Source organism: Ammodytes marinus (genome assembly GCF_949987685.1).
Source record: "Ammodytes marinus genome assembly, chromosome: 12".
NCBI lineage: Eukaryota > Metazoa > Chordata > Actinopteri > Uranoscopiformes > Ammodytidae > Ammodytes > Ammodytes marinus.
In genome coordinates, this window is record NC_137216.1 from 26313701 (window position 1) to 26335876 (window position 22176).

The following is a 22176-nucleotide window of genomic DNA, read 5'->3' on the forward strand; positions in this document are numbered from 1 at the left end:
ATATTTTCTCTACATGTAACTCTTATCATATTGAATAATTGTATGATCATGAATCAAAACCAAATTATTTTGAGGAACCTAGAAATAAACGTGAGACTAGAATATGTAAACCAAACTGTGGGCCCTGCTGCTGTACAAAAACAGTGAAACAGAAACTTTTCAGGAAGCTTTCTAACTGCAAACAGTGTTCAGGGGATCCAATTTCCTAATTTGAGTAAATTGAGTTTATTCAGACATGCTCACACACCCAAAAATTCACATAAATAAACAGACGGTGTAACTAAAATGCACATTACATCTTGCACATTATTCTTGCATCCATCCCTCTTTTCCCCCTCTCTTCATTAATTCTTGCTGTCATTTTACTCGTAGTCGTTGATGTATTTCTTTCTCCCTTTTATTTATTGTTCCCTCTCAAACCGTCCATCCTCCTCCTGCTGTGTCTGCTCCTACGGCTTTACCTCTGGAACTGCTCTAATTGAAAATGCACCGGCTGTCCGGCCCTATAATATTCCCCTAGGGATTTTAACCTACACACACACACACACACACACACACACACACACACACACACACACACACACACACACACACACACACACACACACACACACACACTTGTACTTATATCTTTGTGGGGACACACATTGCTCATTGACATAATGCATTACTTAGCCCCTTACACTAACCTAACCATCATAAATTCCTAACCCCAAACCGGCACACTAGCTCTAACCTGAATTTATCAAGTCTTAACCTTCGAACAGGCCTTTGAAGAAGTGAGGACCAGGCAAAATGTCCTCACTCCGATGGTAAAATACTTAAATTGGTCCTGAAAATGTGTTCTTTAAAAAGATTCCTCCACACACACACACACACACACACACACACACACACACACACACACACACACACACACACACACACACACACACACACACACACACACAGTATGGAGCTGCTGGAGCGTGCTGTGGTTTTTCCATCTCGGTGTTTACCTGGGAACAGAGCGTATCCGCGCTCCTTTTTTCCCTTGTTGGCATAAGCAGCTGACAGAATATAAATATAAATATATAGACTAGATATGCACACAGCTCCGGGCCGTAAATCAGAGCGAGACAAATGCGTGTCTCTGTGCAAAGCGAGAGAGCAGTGCTACGATCGGTGTAAGGAGAGCGAGAGAGCAGTCACACAGCTATGATCGGTGTGTAAGGAGGGCGGCCTTAATATGAAAGCGACACCGTCAACTCAAGCGTTTTATGCGCACGTGTAAAAAGTTTAATGGAGTTGTAATAAATGTAACTTTTTAAAGAAATGGAGGTAGATGGAAATCGTGTCGCATGGAAACTGGCCACAGTCGACCCGGTAGACAAATATGTATATTTATAAATGTATGGGCCTAAATTTGACTTTTTGACTGTGTGCATTGAGCAGAGGAGGAAACTAGTAAACCTGAAGCCTCTTAACCTCCAACATTATACAGCCTGTTCTCTCATGAACGCATTGCATTACGTCAAGACGTCACGCACATCAAATGGCATGTTAGGGTTTTTATTACGCAATTAACTTAATCTAAGATGTTATCGCATGCTTTTTTATCAGTGAGATAATGAAAATGATATTAAGTTACAAAGCCTATAGGATACAGACAGTACATAATAAAAATGTGTTTCGATACACTTTATGGAACGTAATGTTGTTGCAATACTATAATAGCCTATAATCTTGTACAAAATACTATTTGAAGAAAATAGGCTCTTTGTCATTTTATTACGTGGTAATTGCGGGTCTTTCACAGTGAGTGGCGTAATGTTTGTTGTCTAAATAACGTTGGTAGGTAACACAGCGTGTTTTATTTAGATGAAGGGGAAGAGAGAGAAAAATACGCACGTCTAAGGCCCATCATTTTATTTATTTATTTGGGTTCGGCCTCGTGTTTAGGTAGCAGGTAGTTTAGTTTTCAGAGAATACATATAAAACGATGTTTAGTTTGTAGCTTCATGGTGCTTTCATTTTATAATGACATAGGCTATATTAAAGTATTTTTTTTACAGTAGCCTACGTTCGACTTCAGAAAAACATAATGCGCATAATTTACCATTAGGCCTTTATAAAACAACCACCATAAATGTGTCACTTTTATATATTATTTTTTTGCATGCATTTTTGACGATGCATTTAAAAAATAATGTTTATTACTTATAATCCAACCTGGACGAATGTTTTTATAAAAATCACTTTCATATTCCAATAAAATCCAAACGTTGATTGACAAAACACAAGTATAGGCTATGCTTTTGTTCTGCTGTTCACATCTTTTAACTCGCACGCGTCATTAACTTTAATGAAAGTGTAAAACAAAGCAGCTCATATATAGGCCTACGTCATTGCTCTGCTCGTTTGAACCGTTTGAACGTGTGACTGACTGGGGGGCTTTAAACGCTGAACTCTGACCTGTTGAGTTGCGATCGTCACGGTAACACATTGAACGCACCATTTAGCCTAATCTTTGACCAACCGGATGCAACTGATTTTGTATTTAACACCCTAACAGTGAGCGTCAGGTGAACAGATTAAGTATCAGACATACTTTATTGATTCCCAAGGGGCTTATGTGCTTAATGCCACAAGGTAGGCCTTATAAGAATAAGAAGTAAACAAGAATGAACATAACACAATAATATATACACAATGTAGTAATGGAAATAATTAGTATAGGCTATATGAGATATGTTATAGGCCTATGTACATGAACGTTCAGATTGTTGCAATGACCAGTCCTCATCTTATAACATCTTCTGCGGCTCATGCACTGTCTATCCCCGCTGCTATAGCCGTCTATATTTAGCGCGCTCACGGGGGAAACGCGGTGCTTGGCCGCGGGGTGGAAGGTGCTGAAACCACCGCGAGCTTCTGCTGTCAGTCCGGATGCTTTACTGCTCTGCTGCATGCTTCTTCCCCCGGAGTCACGCGGGGTCAAACGCTGGCTTTTACTAATTGAATATTTAACGGCACGTTGAAACCGTTTCCACCCTCGTTTCGTTTGTTCCACGTGTCTGCCTGTCTGTGTGGTTGGATGAGGTCAGAAAACAAAAGGCTAACACACAGAGATTAATGGTGTAAGCCTATGACTGTGTGTTTTGCGTATTATATTGGCTCAATCTGTTTGGTAAAAAAAAAACAAAAAAAAAACAGATAGTGGCAAAAATGGTGTAATTGTAATGCGTAATTATTTCCTTATGAATCCAGATGTGAGAGAAAATAGTCCAACCTTTAAAAAAAGTTTCCTGTACACGCTTAGATATTTATTTGATTTAGTTTTTAAAAAGGAAAATCAGAACGCTCAGCTGTGTCCCCCCCAGGGCCGGCGGTAGCCAGGGGCCAGGGGGGGCCGTGCCCCCCCAGATGTGAGCTGTGCCCCCCCAACCAAAATTTGAGATTTTTTTTTTTTTTTTTTTTTTTTTTTTTTTTTTCGATAGTGGGTCTGGGTTTTTTCCCGACCCACTATCGGACGGAAAATTTCGTTCGCTGTCCAAGAAAATGTCAAATAAAATTAATTGGGTCCACACACACATATATATGATTGAAATAGCCTACTGTTAAATTAATATTGATCAGCTGGCTGCTGTTGAATGCTGTTAACTAAATCAAAAAACCCCCAAAAAATCTGTTCTGCATTTGCACACACACATGATTTAAATTGCCTACTGTAAAATACAGTCAAGTGCGAAAGTTTGTGAACCCCTTGAGCCTTTTGGAATTTTATTTATTTTAACCATTATTAATTCATTTTTATCAATACCAGTATTTTTTATATGAAATAACAGATGTTTGTTTATCAATTCAACATTTTTATTTTCCAGAAATCAATTGTTAAAACAGATAAAACAAATTATTTGACGAATGTTGTATGTGCAAAAGTTTGTGAACCCTGAGCTGCATTGCTTAAATCGAGCAAGGTAAACACAATCAGGTTGGCCAAATTGGTTGATGAAATAGACCAATGTAATGAGAGATCTTTAGGAAAGAAATTGGGCGGCACTAGATAAAACAGAGATAAAACCAGGTCAGTTTAGGCTCACCAAAGTGAACCCATACAGGTCAGACATGCTAAAAGGGAAACAAATCTCAGAGGATCTCAGGAATAGAGTTTTGATGTTACACATTTGTCTGGGGACAGTTATAAATTCATAAAAAAAAATTTGAGCTCAATCGGTCCACCGTGAGGCAAATCATCTACAAATGGAGAGCTTTAAGAGTGACTTAACATCTGCCTAGAAGTGGACTTCCTTCAAAAATATCCTCAAGCGCCACAAGAAAAGTGATTTTTCAGGTAAAAGCCAACCCAAACATTACACCTGGAGATTTGCAGACAATTTGAAACCACCATTATTCACTTGGGAGAAGGTTCTCTAGGTGGTAGGCAGAATTGCGTTTTTGCCCAAACATGGCGGTTTTGGTTATGACCAAACAGTTCAATTTTTGACTAATCTGTCCACAGAATAAGACTTCAGGTATCTCCAGGTGCTCTCTGGCAAAGTTGTGACAAGCAGTTTTGTTCTTTTTTGAGAGCAGAGGCTTCTTCAGCAACCATCCCATGAAAGCCATGTTGACTGAGTTTTCTTCTTATTGTGGAACCATGCACATCTGTCCCAGATGCTGCAAGAGAGGTCTGCAAATCACCAGATGTAATGTTTGGGTTGGCTTTTAACTGAAAAATCACTTATCTTGTGGCGCTTGTGGATATTTTTGAAGGAAGTCCACTTCTAGGCAGATGTTCAGTCACTCTTAAAGCTCTTCATTTGTAGATGATTTGCCTCACGGTGGACCGATGGAGCTCAAACTTTTTTTTAAATAATTTATAGCTGTCCCCAGACAAATGTGCAGCATCACAACTCTATTCCTGAGATCCTCTGAGATTGTTTCCCCTTTTAGCATGTCTGACCTGTATGGGTTCACTTTGGTGAGCCTAAACTGACCTGGTTTTATCTCTGTTGTATCTAGTGCCGCCCAATTTCTTCCCTAAAGATCTCTCACTACATTGGTCCATTTCATGACTCAATTTGGCCCATCTGATTGTGTTTACCTGCTCCATTTAAGCAATGCAGCTCAGGGTTCACAAACTTTTGCACATACAACATTCGTCAAATAATTTGTTTTATCTGTTTTAACAATTGATTTCTGGAAAAGAAAAATGTTGAATTGATAAACAAACATCTGTTATTTCATATAAAAAATACTGGTATTGATAAAAATGAATTAATGATGGTTACAATAAATAAAATTCCAAAATGTTCAAGGGGTTCACAAACTTTCGCACTTGACTGTATAGATTAGCTGGCTACTGTTGGCTGCTGTTAACCAAGTGTATTTTTTTTTTAAATCAGTTCTGCATTATCCTGTTGAGAACACATTCAGACACACAATGCATTGACTAATAGGAAGTAGGCCTATTTAATTCACCATTTGAGGCATCAAATAAAATTAGCCAATAAAACACTTACATCACAATCATTTATTTTATATATATACACATTATGTTGTATATAATGTATATTATATGTTATTCATAAACATTTTGGAGAAAAAAAACATGCAATAATCAAATTTCCCACACAGCAACACTCAACGTTTATTTGCATATTGTGTTCTACACAATTCACAGTAAATGTGCCAAAAAGCAGACGCAGAGATCTTACAAGGGCAAAAAAGTTTCGGCTCGCGCGCTCTGCGCGCGCTCGCATCTTCGGTCTCCCGGCCCAGTGTGCCCCCCCAAAATTTCTACGGGCCCCCCCAAGTCTGACTTTCTAGAACCGGGCCTGGTCCCCCCTGCTTTAGTTTTGGGTTGATGTGATGCTATTATTGTGATCTAAATAGTAAACAGTTGGTTTTAGCTTTGAGTGCTTGTATATGCCGTGTTTACTCCAACGGAGATGTAAAAACCACCAGTAGGCTACTTTACATAAACAGACGCGCGCCAGGCAGAATATTTACCTGTTTACGTTGCCAGAACTTTACGCACTAACATTTACAGCCCGCACAAAATCACACAATATTTTTTTATAAGAAATATCCATGGCTCTTGTGTTTGAACATTCTAATCGAGATTATATAGCTATATTGTTCCCGGATTCTTTGATCAATAATATAAAAAAAAATAAACTCAAATCAAAATTGTGTATGCGCGCACATACAGCGACAAAATTGTGGATCACAGTTTAATTCAACCTGTAGAATATATTGTGTTAACCATTTGACCATATGCATAACCTGGAATTATTCTGACATAAAGCTATTATTGATGAAAAGTCACCTCAAACTCCTTCAGCAAACTGCGTCGGTCTGAAAGCATGAGACTCAAACCCGAATGATGTTGTTGCAGGCTGTATGTTACCTGTTGCTAATATATTCCGACAGTTGTTTCTGCACTATATATATATATATAGAATATATATATATATTTTTTTTAAACTCATTTATAATCTTGTTACCTGTCTAATAATGTATTGCGTTGTCATAACTTTATTTTACAGTGTCCAAAGGAGTTGCTGAGTTATAATCGAGGTGTTTTTGAATTGAAATAGGCCATTTATTCTAAGATGACATAAATTCCACGGTGACCTTTGCGGAGCTCCGTTTGCAGAAGCCGCAGATTGACTGCTTCAGGCCCGCTCGGCGCAGTCAGACATCCACCCCTCTGTCCTCTGACGCATCAGACCAGCAGCGATCATTGTCCATAACGTTTTATTTTATTTTAATTTAATTTAATTATTTTAATGATCTTTTCGATTGGCCGATGATAGAAAATGTGTGATATATGTTCTCCTCGCGGTACTTAAACGCATCTTCTGTTCGTCTCAGGCCGCCGACTGCTCACACACAACTCAGGACAAAGTTTCCGCAGATTTGAAAAGCAATACTTCATAATTGAAAACAATTAATTCATTTAATGTTTGACCCAAACATGTTGCAAAAAACAACAACTGCCTTTATCAATAGTATCATAATTATTAGCCTCATATTTATTGAATTATTACAAATAGTATTTAATTGTAATATTTACCTAGAATAAGTCTTACATATTCTGTTGACCAACAATAGTTTCTACTTCCTGAAGACGATATTAAACGCAATGATGTATTTTCAGATTGTTAGATTAATTAAATATGAATCTATCGAATAATGTTCCTTGTCTTCGACACGTTGTTTTACTTTCTTAATTGTTTTCATCAGTGGTCCAGATAATCAATTTAAATTGTTAATTAACATACTAATAAAATAAATAGATGACAGTGCCCTCACTTTAAATAATAATATATAGCCTATATATATTCCGATCTGCTCCTGAAGTGTCTCCCTCTAGTCTTAACCCTTAAAAAAAAATTGTTGTATGATTTTTTTTTTCTTTCTGTTAGCGACTTGTGGATCTACTTAAATAAGCGCCCAATAAGCCGAGTAGAGCCAGACTATTTCACTTGCTAATCTTCCTCGTTCCTTTAGTGCAGCCCACCTGTCCCACTCAGCTGTCCGGAGGCACAATGAAGCTATAATGTGACTTTTCTCCTACAATCTGTGGTAATGATGGAATCAGCGGCTCAGCCAAAGCTTGGGTGAAAAGATGTTAAAGTGACTATTGGGATGGTCGCCATGTGGTGACCGTGGCCTCGGCTGACCGTCCTATAAACCTGGATCATCAACTTTCAGAGAAGTGAAGAGAAGTTCCAAGATCTTTGAGTGAAAGAGGGGAAACATCACGACCGGTGAGGCCAAAACATTTATAATTTAAACTGCCACTATTTCATGGTTAAATTGTTGTGTTTACAAAGGACTTTGTGCGTAAATCCAATATAGTGAGTGTAAGAAGAAAAAAAAGTTAATACTTTAATATGTAGCTATTATTCCATATGGTACATGGTAGGCCTATAGTAAGTTCATTTGACATGTAGCAGTCCGGATCACTGTTCATCTTCCAGGACTCGCGTCTTCCCCCGCTACCATTGGACGGACCACTTTGTCTCGCTCTCTTTCCAAACTACTCATTGGCTGCTCGGGTTTGACAGAGGGCGCATAAGGGGCCGCCCACCCCCCCTGCGCTAGAGAAAAAAACAAAAAAGAGTCCTCCAGAAGTGAGTATCAATCAGCGAGAAGTTAGAGGGACAGAAAGAGAAAAAGAAAGACTCGGGAGTGGACGGACGGAGAGACATAGCGGCAGACCACCACATACATCCAGACTATAGCACCAATCCTACCGGACTCGATCTCGTGCGCTTGCAGCTATAGGATGGCACTGTCTGCACTCAAAAGTTTGACGCGGCGTTTCTAACTCACAGTTTGGGATTTACTTTGGACACTTGGTGGTGAGTTCGCGTCCCGCTGTAGAACACAGACGAGTGCTTTTTGTTTTATTTCTTTTTCCTAGTTTTCTTTTTTTTGTTGGTGTTTTTTTCTTTACTGTTTTGGACGGACTGAGTTGACTGGGTTTTTTTTCGCCGCGTCCCCCCGCCGGGTGGATTGTTGAGAGAAATGAGTGAGAGGAGGCGATCTGCCGCCGCTCTGAGCTCGAGAGCCCACGCGTTCTCCGTGGAAGCCCTGATCGGCTCCAACAAGAAGAGGAAGCTCCGGGGCTGGGAGGAGAAGGAGCTCGAGCTGTCCATGGAGAGCCTCGCCACGGACGGGGAAGACCCAGCGGCGCACTGTCTGGATATGGACCCCGGTCAGTGCACTCACATGTCCGGATCTCCCCGTTATATCAATAGCCTACTACAGCAATGGACGAACAAAAGTTGCACTATTGTTGATACAGCTTTTGCGCGCAGGCCCGTATAGACAAAGTAATTCATGATGGTCTGCTGTCAGGAATGTGACGCAGAATATGCAGCAAATTCCTTATTTTAGTCACAGTCAAATGAAACTTTGAAAATATTAATAGAAAAATACTTAAATAAGTCAACTTTAGGATGACATTAGTTTTGACTTTTCGTCATGGCGTGTTCGCTCGTCCAGGTGTTGACTCTTGAGTGGTGGATTACACTAAGATATAAGGGAAATAAACAGACATAATTAGTCACAAGCGTAAAGTTATGATTCAATTTGGACTTAAAAGGTTTACAGTCTGAGTTTGGCTGCAGACTTGCAAGGAGGCCTCGGCTTGTTGCAGGAAGGCGCACAATGGTATAAAGTAAATGACCTTATCTAATGCGTTTCAAAGAGAATCTTATTTCAGACATGTTGAGTTTTATTATCCACTGATGGGGTAATAAGCCCCCAAGTCCCTGCATGCGCGCAATTGCCATTAACTTTGCTATATAAACATTATTGTGCCAAATACGAACATCCAAAATTGAAAAGGCACGAGGGTTATCAGAGAACAGATAATTGCCCAAACATCCACCCAACCTGTGTCAAACATGTGTAGGCTAATGAAATGGTACTCCTCTGCAATAGAACCCAAGATATGTTCTTTATTAGAATTTAGTAAAATAAATGAATAATTGTGACAATAGAGATTAAAAAAATTGTAGTATTTTTTTTTGTTTATGCAATTTCGTATTTATTTGTAACACACAGCCGATCAGACAACTTTGAAAAAAACAGTTAACTTTCAAATCAACTAAAAAATTAAATTTAAATTATGAATTGATGTATATATTTAATTCACGTCTTATTTGCATAAACTTAAATATGAATTGAATGTTTAGCAGAGTGTGACTCTATTTTGTGAAGTAATTAACTACAGGTGTATGGACCTGTTGGCTGCTGGCTCTTTCATTTCTTAACCACTTTAGATCTCGGTGTTAAAGAGATGAAGTCGTCACACACCGTCAAACCTGCAGCGCTTCAGTATCAGAACTCAAGTGACTTTTAACCTCGAGACTTCGACGCTTAAAAAAGTTCCATTTATAAACAGTCAGACACAGCGCAGAGCCTATACGGATCAGGCCAAATATACCAAATACGCTTTTATTTTAAACTTGAGCTTCTTCAGTTCGAACCACTTTTACGTAGTTGTCACCTTGCACAAATTGAGATTAAGTGAAAATTAATCTTAGTTGATTGAAATGAGGCCCGTTTTTAATTACTGTATCTATAATTCATCTTGAGATAAACACATTATAACTTCCTAGACTGTATGTACATCTCAACTCGTTAAATCTATGTGGGAAGGCTGAAATGCTCCTCTGGGTGCTGCACACACACACACACACACACACACACACATACACACACACACACACACACACACACACACACACACACACACACACACACACACACACACACACACACACACACACACACACACACACACACACACACACACACACACACACACACACACACACACACACACACACACACACAGTCCCAGGCCGACGCCGACGCAGAGTCCCACAGCCTGCAGGAGAGTGACCTCAGGAGCGCAGGGCCTTTACGCACGGCTCCTCGCACTATAACAAGGCTGTTAAGTCTATTATTTAAAAAGTAAAACTTTTACAAGTGGTGGTTGAAAAAGTGAATCAGTAGAAGGGAGATGGTTTTGTCCTTCGGGGAATCTCATGGTTAGATTGTTATTGTCGCTGATATGTCGCCTAGTGCAGTGGAGTTAAATGAGAGAAGTGAATTGCGGCCGTGGACTACAGTGTTGCCGCTGGCGAAAAGCTTGTTTGTTTTTGTTTTAAATCGGTCATAAACAAAAGTACAAGCTCATAGAGATCGTTAAGCAAACGCATGCAGTCAGTTTTTTTTCTATTCGTCTTCGTTAAGTTTTATTCCCAGGGAGTTTTAAAGGCTTGTGGTTGGAGTGAATCACACAGTCCACGGTTCCTCTCGACCCCCCCGGTTCCCCTCATTAGCAGGCGGGTTCCTGGCAGGTTCAACGGGTCCCTGCTCGGGTCCTAAAGGCCTCGCTTTGGCGCGTCTCTGTGGTCAGATTGTGTGGTTTTTAGAGGAATCCTTTAACGGAGGGATTTTATTTTTTTAACTCAACTCCAGGGCACGCGAGGTTGGTCGTATAACACGTTTATTAGCCTAAGAGACGAGGGCAGGACTGAGAAACGACACAGGCTCTGAACCTAGGCGTATCATTTAACATGTCTGTAAGAGCTGGATGGATCAGTTTGCCAAAGGTTTTTGACGTGACTTGAAAAGTTTTGTTGGATCTCACAAAGCTGCTACAACAACATCACCACCATACCCTGTACCCTTTAAGAGAATAATTAATACGTTGTTTAACAACATAATACCATGATTTAATAATTTAACCTCGTTTATCATAGGCCTAAGCCAAATTGTGCTATTTACAATGTTGCACTTTTCGCTTTTACGCACAGATTACGCACATAACTAATCCAATATCCCTGGGCATCTTTCAATTAAAATGTCTCAAGCTTACTGCATACTAATGTACTAATAATACAAAAATGCTCCCAAAGTATGCTGCTTCCATATAGTCTTTCTCTAAATCGTTTTTTTTTATTTCCCCATGGGCCGAAGACGTGTAAATAAACGGGATTTTTTTACGGCTTCCTTCGTGAGCGAGTCTCCATCAGTGAGAAAACAGGTGCGCTCACTGTGTGGATTGGGTTACTTGGATCATTTCATGGTTGCTACTGTCCACTTCACAAACCTGCTGCAGCTTTATTAAATACATGATCAACGTCAATAAAAACGTTTGAAATAGTAGAAGTGATAGAAGCCATATCATCTTTATTTGAGTACAATTCATAATGGGTTGACCTCTTAACCTATGATATCTTTTTTGATATAGAAATATATTTACACACCATATAACGGTGACACATACAGTGTAGTGCACATTCTGTATTTGCTGTTATGCTTCATTGACTGTACAGTGCTTAATAATATTCTATCAAATATCCACAGAAGGGATATTTTCTCATTGCTGCAGCACATCATCAAATAGAAACATCACACATGATATGAGATCATTTTATACAAGTTTCCTAAATTTCAGCCTGACACATTTGGCGTCTCTGTTTGTGTAAAAATAATTTGTATAGTTTGGTACAATGTCTGGTTTTACAAAAAGTTTGTAACATAAGAAAAATAAAACCATGTTTAAGAAGTCTTTTTTATTTAAAAATTATAAAACAGGTGTAGAATATACCCCTGCTTCTGCTGCTGCTGCTGCTGCTGCTGCTGTGATAAAAATAATTACAACTGCATGTCTGACCCATGATAAAAATTATTTCCAAATTCCACATATCTGCAGCTCCCAGTTTAGAAACTCAGCATCAACAACATACAAAAACATCTCCTCAGGAGAGGCATCTAATGTAATAATACAGAACTATTCATCTATGATGTAATATCTTAAAAACATGCCCCACGATGTAGCGATGTAATGTAAACAACATTTATGAAATATATAATTAATCCATTAAAGGTCTCTGTTTGGAAAAGCTCAGCTTAATGTATAGCTCTTCCATGGTATGTATTTTTTTTTAATACATGTGTGATCTAAGTATGACACAGAGGACAAGTTGAAGTACACCACTAACCTGATACCATTCAGACCAATCAGTGTCCTAATATGGACGTCAACCTCATAATGAGGCATGGTGTTAGCTGATTGGAAGCCCTTAACCGCACTGATATTGGCCCTGTAGGTGTGTGTGTGTGTGTGTGTGTGTGTGTGTGTGTGTGTGTGTGTGTGTGTTAGTGTGTGTGCGAGAGTGACTTTGCATGTGAGACAGTGTGTGTGTCACATAAACTGTTGTGCAGACTAAAAATATTGTCTATGTCTAGTAGTGAAGTCTGCCTCTACACATGACCGTATACAAAAAAACATATGGGTAAAACAGCTACATGGTTGTGTGTCTGTCTGTCTGGCCTTCCTATGTCTATAGCTCTTAGTTTAGACATTTGTGTTGTGTGTGTGTGTGTGTGTGCGTGTGTGTGTGTGTGTGTGATTATCTTTTTTATCCTGGGCCGCTTTTTGCTCTCTAGAATTCATCAGTTTCCTTTGAACGCCTCCGATCAACCCACTAACATCCAGCTTTAAGTTATAAACAGGGGGCTGATCAATGTGGCTTTTCACACTATTTGCTGCACATATTCAGAAAGAATATTCCATAAGTTTTAATGCGATTTCACTTTTTTTTTTAAATATATTTTTGAATCTTGTTACAGTCTGGCACCGTGGAAAAAAAAACAGCATTAGAAAACCCCAAATCTGGAGAAGTATGACATTCCTTTAAATTAATGGTCCTATTTAGGCCGAGCACTGAGCAGACACATTTTTGTCTTTTAGATGATACATTCTTCACAATTACTGAACAGTTAAAAAATGTATTCTGGTGAATGCACATCTGGTAGACACCACTGAACTGTAGCCATGGTGTTGACAAAATTATCCAGCAGTCTGAATCAAGTTACCATCTCTATGACTTTGTTGGGCTCATTTAGTAAGAAAGGAAGTATACAGATAATTGGTCCAATCCCCCAGAACATTCAGTTATTGCTGATTTCCCTCTATTAGATACTCAAATTAAATGCTAAATGTTTGCATGATCTAATCGTATTGGCCCCCGATTAGTACATTACAACAATGCAGGCTTAAAAGTTGCTTAAAGTTGCTCTTTTTAAATGTTGGATTTGAGCCGTCCGTCCTCCCCCCTTCCTTTAACGTTAGCAGTGTGTGTGTAATAAGTGTTTTTACAGGGAGCCAGAGGGGTTAGCTCGCTGACTGATGGACTGGCCGTGTGTGTGTGTGTGTGTGTGTGTGTGTGTAAACAGTTAAAGTGTAGAGAGTGGGGGAGAGTAATCATGTGTGACAGTCCTTGCTGGCTGCAGTGACACTGTGAGGAACTCCCAAGAAGATGATGGAAAGTCTGTTTCTGTGTCTCTGTGGTCACTGTATGCCCCTCATCCCCCTCTCCTCTCCTCCCTCTGTTCTTTCTATCTCTCTATCTCTCCATCTCTCCGTTCTCTTGTTTCCAGCGATATTGGCCCGGGCCTACACTGCAGTGGTTTTCTGCCTGGGCCGCTGTCCAGTCTTTCAGCAGTTCTGCATTTGCATAAACCATATTTGTGTTTTGCCCCATAAGTCTGCCAAGTCAACTTCACTCCTCGTGTTATATAGGGCTCTCAATAAATAATACATTATTAGATTCTATTTTAAATGTTTTGGGTGGTGGTGGTGGCGAAGGATAATTTAGCCGTAAAGTATTTCTGAGAAATAGTGAAATAAGAGATATCATATGTGGTGATCCAGTGAAAGATTTATCCGGGTTAAATTACAGCTTTGAGGTGTTGGGCATTATAGGTTTGACATCCCAGCTGGAAAAATTAACTATGAGGCATTTTGATTATTAACCTCTAGAAGTTTCCATTTTATTTTGAAATAAAATCACACGTGTTAAATACCATTTAAAGGTCAGAGTCAAGTAGAATAAAACTTTGAACATTAAGAAAAAAAATATCCAAGGTAATCCTTTTAGGAAAAAAAATATTAAAATAGCTTTTATTAAAACTGGCACATTTTACAATACATATTCTAGTTGTAAAATATTCACAGTTTTAATGAAGGCAGTTTTTTAAATGTTTTCCCAGGAGTGCTTTACATTTTTTCTTGATGTTCACTGGTTTATGCCCCCTATACCAAAAGCACTGTTTACTTCCACAAAGACTAGTTCTATAACGTTTTTCATGGAATAATTATTTGTTACGAACATCTGCAAGTGGATTTTAGCTTTTCAAAGTCTTAATCGAAAGCAAAACAAACTTGGATCAAACTGTACAATGATGATTTGTCATTTACCGTTTCATTTTCACCACTAGAAAACCTTCAGATGCATTCTGACACTCCAAACGGAACAATGTAACTGTAACAAAAGCCACACAGGGGTTTTGGATGATGTAAAATTGGCACGTGTTCCTTTTATTGTGTCCACCCTGCTTTGGCCTAAAGGCAAATAGTTGACTGTTGGTTTCAAATAAATTGAACTGGACAATTGTAAAGGGGGCTGAGGTCATTGGTGTCTGTGAGTTGTTGGAGGCCGCATACAGACGAGACGAGGGTGGAAATCTTTCCTGTAGGTCTGGATGGGTTTCAGGGTGGAGGGAATGTTTTTATCTGCTCTCTTTCTCTCTCACACACATTGTGACGCGCGCGGCGTTGATGACCGTGAATGGTCAGTCTGTTAAACTGGGTCCACGAGGAGCACTTGAAACTTCATTTGCTTGAACGCTTCCCATCGGAATTCTTCATTTTGTGGCCCAATTTAAAATTTTAACGTTTTCTGCATCGCATTTCAAAAGGAATTTACGCCACATTTATTCTGCTTTTGACATCAGCCCAGGTCTCCATGACTTGTTAAGCCAAACTTTAGCCGCTCGTCTCCAAACTGCAGACGGCAGGTGATTTTGGAGTCATTGGCGCAAACCGCTGTACTTTCTCACCGTGCCAAGTTTCCTGTGTAAAACCTAAGTATATTAAGTCCAATGTTTCAGTGCCGCCTTCTCATCTTTACTCATTGCTTTCCTCTTCTCAGACTCAGAGGCGAGTCCCGGCTCGGACGGAGAGGGTCTGGCCGAGAGGACGTCGTGCTCCTTCGGCTCCCCGGACGAGCTGGCCCCGGGCCCCTGCGAGCCGTCGCCCCCGGCCTCCATGGAGGAGATCCAGGTGGAGCTGCAGTGCGCCGACCTGTGGAAGCGTTTCCATGACATCGGCACGGAGATGATCATCACCAAGGCGGGCAGGTAGGCCTCGAGGCCCCCGACACACACACACACACACACACACGCTGCAACACTCTCACAAACATCTTCTCTAAAGTGCCAAAAATACGTGCATCTCTTTGGATGAGCTATAGCGCCAAGTGTGCGTAAAATAATATTTTAAAACTTTTACACGCATAAAAAAAACACGTTTTTATTATTTTGAGACTGCGACAGTCAATTTAGTTCCCTATGTATTTAAAAAAAAAAAATCTTCGTGCTCAGATTATGACGAGCGAAGTCGTCACCTATAAGCTAATGGCGTCACACACACAAACGCATGGATATAAATATTTTTTTTAAAGACATGGAACCTGCAAACCCACACAAATACGTAATTTTTAAAGAAGCATGGGCTTCAGTTCAGTTAGAGCTTTGCGCGCGCACACACCCACCCACCTCTGAGCTCTGTTTGGAGGGTGTTAATGTGACACACATGCAGGATCCAGGCCTCTCTCTTGTGTTCGGACCTTTATCATGACGCGGCAGGTTATTCCTGATGTCGGTCACCATGGAGAGCTGCTGGTTCTAATTAATCTCGCGGTAACATGTTCCGGGTTTTTTTTCTCGCTCCAACTGTCCAACCCCCGAGCGAGCGCTGAAGTTGACCTGCAGGAAAGACCTTTAACCCGCAGTCTGCTCCACTCACCGCACAAGGAGCACCGCACATGTCCACACATATCGTCATGAGTGTTCTGAACAACACCTCTGTTATGATTGCGTCCAGTCTCTAAAGCTTTTCATTCTGGTATTAAGTGAACACACGCTGACAGAGAGATGAGACAATTGTTTTGCACTTCCAACTAAAAAAAAAAATTAAGTTTTCTTAATTGTAGCGGCGTGTTGACACTTTGTGATACATTCCAAAAATGATCTCATGGATGATCTTTATCAATTGATTTTCTCCCCCTCAAAACAGTTCAGTTTTACTTTGAACACGCCATTTATAGCTATGCAATTTCAAAACGCAGGCATATTATATCAGACAGCCTTATCAAATAAGGGTTTGTTTACAGTATTATTCTAAAATTAGAATAATTTGACCGCACATTTAATTTTTTTGTTGAAATGGAGATTTGTATTTTCGGTAATGTGTACCCTACCCTAGCCGACTTTAGGCCCATACTTTACTCCAGTAATATTTTATCCTGCATCGTCAAATGAGACCAAAGTTGTTTTTCAGCTTCTCCATCTCTGTGCTAACTTATAAGACTTAAATGAGCTCCGACTCTTTATAAACTTCACTCGCCTGTTTTCTTTATGAATTGGTCTTAAATTGAGGATCAGCTCATAAATGGAGGAACAATCATTTTGTGCACTGAAGCAGAGCGAGGCGGACGCGACCGTCGCCGTGTGTATTTCACGGCCTGTTCGTAATAAGCCCCATAAATCCAGACGAGAAAGGGGAGCAAGAAAACACACACACACACACACACACACACTCCTTTTCTCATTAGCCAGGCCCCGGATTTACGGCTTTTAAATGAAAGGCGAAACAAAGCAGCGTTTGAAGAGCGAAACGAACGGTTGAATTAAAATGTCTCCCACTGCACACACACAAACACAGGCCGTTATTATAGGTGGCACTTTCATCTGTTTTTTTATTATATTATTTTCATGGGAATTTGTGTTGAGTTTTAAAAGTCTCAAGCGTCTGGGAACTGCGTGCTAAAAATAACATTAAACTGGCGAGGACATAAAAGTTTCCAATTTAACATTTTTAAAGTATTGTAATAAACTAAGCACTTTAATCCCTGAAACCTGCAGTGCAAAGGTCAGAGGTCACAGTTTCATGACAATATGGAACTATTTGTTTCCCACCACCAAAATGATTACGGTAAATCAACATATTATTCAGAATGTCAGATCCAAAATGCTCTGATTCAAGACAATGATGTCATGAACGTGATTTATTTGATTTTATTAAATCCATTTGAAGGCATTATGTCCTTTTTAAAGGCTCTAATTGACTAAAACATGCATCTCCTGTCATTCAAAGCTGGTAAATACTAAATAGAGAGGAGACTTTCTGCATTCTAGTTTGCAAACTGGCATACTTGAATAGATTCCACCAAATCTTGCAGGAGCCATTCAGGTTCAGTTAACCTGCAAAACAATGGAATCTTGCAGGAAATGCACCTACATTTCAAATTGTATTCGTCCATAGTAGGATCTAGTCTCAAACATGTGTCTGCTTTTTCAGATGGCTCTGCTCACGGCTGAACCAACACGTCTGTGTTTACACCATGTTCAAATAAATAAAGGGGTCTCGCCCTTTATATGCTATTTATGGTCTAACCTCCTAATTTCAGGGATTACAAACTGCCAGTGCAAAGAGTTCTTTTCTGATAAAAAGAAGATGCAGCTAATATTAAAAAAAAAATATTTTAACTGATCATAAAATCTCACCAGTCAGGGTTTCAATTGCTTTTTATAATTAGCTTAATTGTTTTTTATGCAGATGTACAGCGTTTTTTCAACATGTTCTGATATTAACTTAACTCATTGAGTTTGTTGCCCTATAATCTCTGGGTGTTTCAGCTGCAGAAAACTGACATGAAAATACCTTTCTGAATGTGATTTGAGTTTTTATTATTCTTTATTGTTTTGCTTTCTTTGTTAATTAAACTCATTTATGTATAATTTCTTTTTAAATCTTTTTTTAAACTATTTAAAAATGCCATTCATCTCTTATGTTAATTCACTTCATTAAAGAATGTGGACAGAAACAGGTATTACTCCGGTTTCTCAGTATTGTCCTTCTTCTTTTTCCTCTTCCAGGAGGATGTTTCCTGCTATGAGAGTAAAGATCGCCGGTCTGGACCCTCATCAGCAGTATTACATCGCCATGGACATAGTGCCCGTGGACAACAAGAGATACAGGTACGCTATGCCTTGTTTCACACACACACACACACACACACACACACACACACACACACACACACACACACACACACACACACACACACACACACACACACACACACTAAACAGCACAAGTTCATTAGTGCTGTGCAGAACAAAGTTGTAGAAAATATATTTTAAAAACATTACATGTAATGGTATTGGCGCATTTTATTTGTTGTTCTTTTCCGTACTACTCTCCTTCAAAACTAAAACACGTATCTCATGTAGAGTTCCTCCTCCAAACTGCCGCTAGACCAAAACCATCCCATTCTTTTTGGTTTCCGAGGGCAGTAAATATATCCCAGGATGCTCTACTCCTAAATACTGTTTCAGATGCTTTCCACCATGACAAATCTGAAACTCAGGCACAAAAAAAGCGCTGAGTGATTGTATTTTCTCACAGGCATGAAATAATGTCAAACGCACAGATGCTGCTGCAGCAACCCCGGCACACAGACTATAGAGCAGCTTTTTCGGCCACTTTGGCCTGAATATAACAAGTCTTCAGAAATCCATTCTCAACAAACGCACAGCTGTACATAATATGCACAAGCACACAGTCACATCTGCATGTGCAAAATGCATGAGCAAGCTCCCCAGCCCTCTTGCCTCTGCTACAGCTGGACACAAAAGTGCATTTTTTCCTGGACGCTTCTCAAATGTCGGACGGACCGCTCACAAACACAATGACCTAGTTGGATTGTTCTCCTCTTCGTGCCGTTTTTCTCATACCAAAAAAATCGCCCGTAACTGGATTTGGACTGAAGAAAGCTATTTTGTAAAGCTACGTGTGCTGCTATATGCAAGGTCTTCTTCTTGGCGAATATGGTTAAAGTAGTTAGCAGTTCCCATCAGTGGTGTCAGTGAAGTGAAGTTAACTTGATTAAAGTGTGCATGTGTGCTGCTGGAGGAAGGCTTGTATGTGATGGATCTCTCTGGATATGCAATAAGACTGATCTCCTGGCCCGCTACACTGCTATAAGTCCCTGAAGGCCACGCCAGGGAGAAGAGATTGAAATGTATTCATCTTCCCACTGGAGGAGCAGCTAGAGCCAGACTCCATGCCTTCAAATAGGATAAGTCTTAACGTTTGAAATAGGGGAAAAAACAAGGTTGAGAGATGGAAAGATAATTTGCTGTGCTTCGTATTTACCTGCTGGTTGTTTGTGGATGTTTTTACAGAGACTAGGTTTATTGCTAAATATAATATCAGTTCAGGTGTTATGGCAGAATTTGCGTCTGGTTTTTATAGCTTTTGCAACGGATACAGGCTGTATGATACTGTGGGAAATAAACCAAAAAGTAGACATTGACCTGTAAGGGCTTCTTAGAACTGATTCTGCTGTTTTATTAATTATTCATTATTTTTATGAATCAAAGCTGCCAAGAGAAAGTCTTTGTTCTGGTGTTTTGAGGGATTTTTTTCACATATGTATTTTGAGCGTTTATTATATGATTGAACTTGTGTACTAAAAATAGCCTGTGAAATAGCATTTAAAACAAATGGGACAATGCTGCTCATTTATCAAGAGGTGAAAAGTCTTAACATGGAAGGATATGGCTGCTGGCGATATACTATATTTTTGTAGTTGTGAACAAATCCCAAGAAAAGGCCAAACAAAAACAAAGAAAATCCCTGTGACGTAATCTCCATCATTTCAAGCCCAAACAATGTGAGGGCACCGACTGAGCATGTGCGAGATTGTGTCCCTGGTGCTTGTTTGGTGCATTGTTTGTATGTTCTGTGCTCTCCATCCTCGCACACCACTTTTCTCCTTTTTTCACTTTCACATGTTGTCCGGCCAAATATAACAAACAAAGGAGCTACTCTTCCTGCTGTAAGGTGGTCCCCATCATGTTTTCTACTGGAGCATATGTGGAACATATTATGTAGAAAGCGCATGCGAGTCCGTGTGCAAGTCTGCAGCTGTCCGTGTCCAGTCCGTACTGGAGTATGGTGATTATCTGGAGTATGATCAATGCTTCAGTTCATATATGTTCTTACTTCTCCAGCCAGAAAGTGGCACTCTGCCTCAAGCCCATTGGCTCCTTCTGAAGGCCGCTCACAGAACAGATTTATACATCATGTGAAAAGACAGTTGGCCACTGTAGTTTTTTAAGCAAACGTTTCTGGAACAGCATTCTTATGGGGGACTATTTTCTACTGTGGAATAATACATGTCAGGTGCTCTGTAGAGTAATTAAGGTCCCAGGACAGTGTGTGTATGTGTGTGCCCATGTTCATCATACTGAAGAAACATGTCACTCAGAGTGTAAGTCTGGGTCATTGATGGGATTTACTTTTTTTTTTAAACAATAGCGCTCTATGACACAGAGGAATAAGATATGGGGTTTTGTCACAATAAGAACAATATGGATTATCAGCATGATTACTTTTAGATTACTTTGTGCAATCGCGCACAAGTTCAATGTTGTGTCGTGTGAAACCTAATACTCCTACAGTAAATGTGAGTATTAGCGGCTACAGTATATGGTTGATGTAGATAGACACAGCACTGAAACCTATATGTTATATCAGGGGGGAATTGAAATAGTTAATTATTTAATTACTTAATAATTTTTTAAAATCTATACATTTTTTTTTTTTTTTATTTATACATCAACGTTCTCCTTGCTTATTGTGAAACTGCTCTGAATTTATACGATCCAGAAATTCTTTATAATCTTCTGAAATAAAACTGGAATGCATATCTTTTGGCATTTAGTGAAGCATCTATTTAAATGACTTTGAACACTGTTGTGTAAGAAGTTCAGTTGTGTGTGTGTGTGTGTGTATATGTGTACGTGTGCATGCGCATGTGTCATCTGTAGTGTACGTCAGCGTTGTTTTATATGCCCACATGGCCTGCTCTTGGCAAGTGGTGAGCATATTTTAAAGCAGAGAGTTCAATGGCATAATACATGTTTACAGGGAGGGAGTTTTGTTTTCATGCATCGCTATGTGAGAGAGAATATGTGATTAAAGGCTGAGCATAACACAGATACGTCCCACTCTCCCTTGGGCAAAACAAAACCCCTGTCATCATCGCATTAGCAAACGGAGAAAAGGCTTGTACCCTTTGTGTCAGATTTATTTATGAAGAAAACTAGGTTTGCTAGAAAGACTTTGAAGTCTGCATAAAAACAAATGATGAATACATACTGTAGATACAGTGACTTCTGCTCTGTGGTCACTGGAGTCAGTGGTGTTACAAAGACAGTTACAAAGTACATTTAGTTGAGTACTGCACTTCAGTCAATCTTTTGAGTATTTTTAACTTTTCTTGAGTATCTGCTTTTTTTTAAACTAATGACTTTCACTCCACTATATTTCCACAACAAAAAAATGTATACTTTTCACTACATTTCCAGGAAGCTAGGATATTTTCTAAAATGCAATAGGCCTCACCCATCTTTCGGATGTTGTCATGATTGTAAGTAAGCTTAAGTAAGCTGTGAACGCACAGTATGTCATTTTATATGACACTTCACTTCTCAATTTGATCCCATTGTCTTGTTGGATCC

General features: G+C 39.5%; 1 protein-coding gene across 1 annotated transcript in view; it reads left to right on the plus strand.

Moving 5' to 3' along the window:
* The first annotated feature begins 8173 nt into the window (after positions 1-8173).
* tbx15 (T-box transcription factor 15) overlaps positions 8174-22176 on the plus strand; it is a 35127-nt gene continuing 21124 nt past the window's right edge. Inside the window, exons 1-3 of the mRNA XM_080037666.1 lie at positions 8174-8713; positions 15516-15723; positions 18523-18624. Of these exons, the coding sequence (XP_079893792.1) occupies positions 8524-8713; positions 15516-15723; positions 18523-18624 (500 nt within the window). The 5' untranslated portion in view covers positions 8174-8523. The remainder of the gene's footprint in view (positions 8714-15515; positions 15724-18522; positions 18625-22176) is intronic.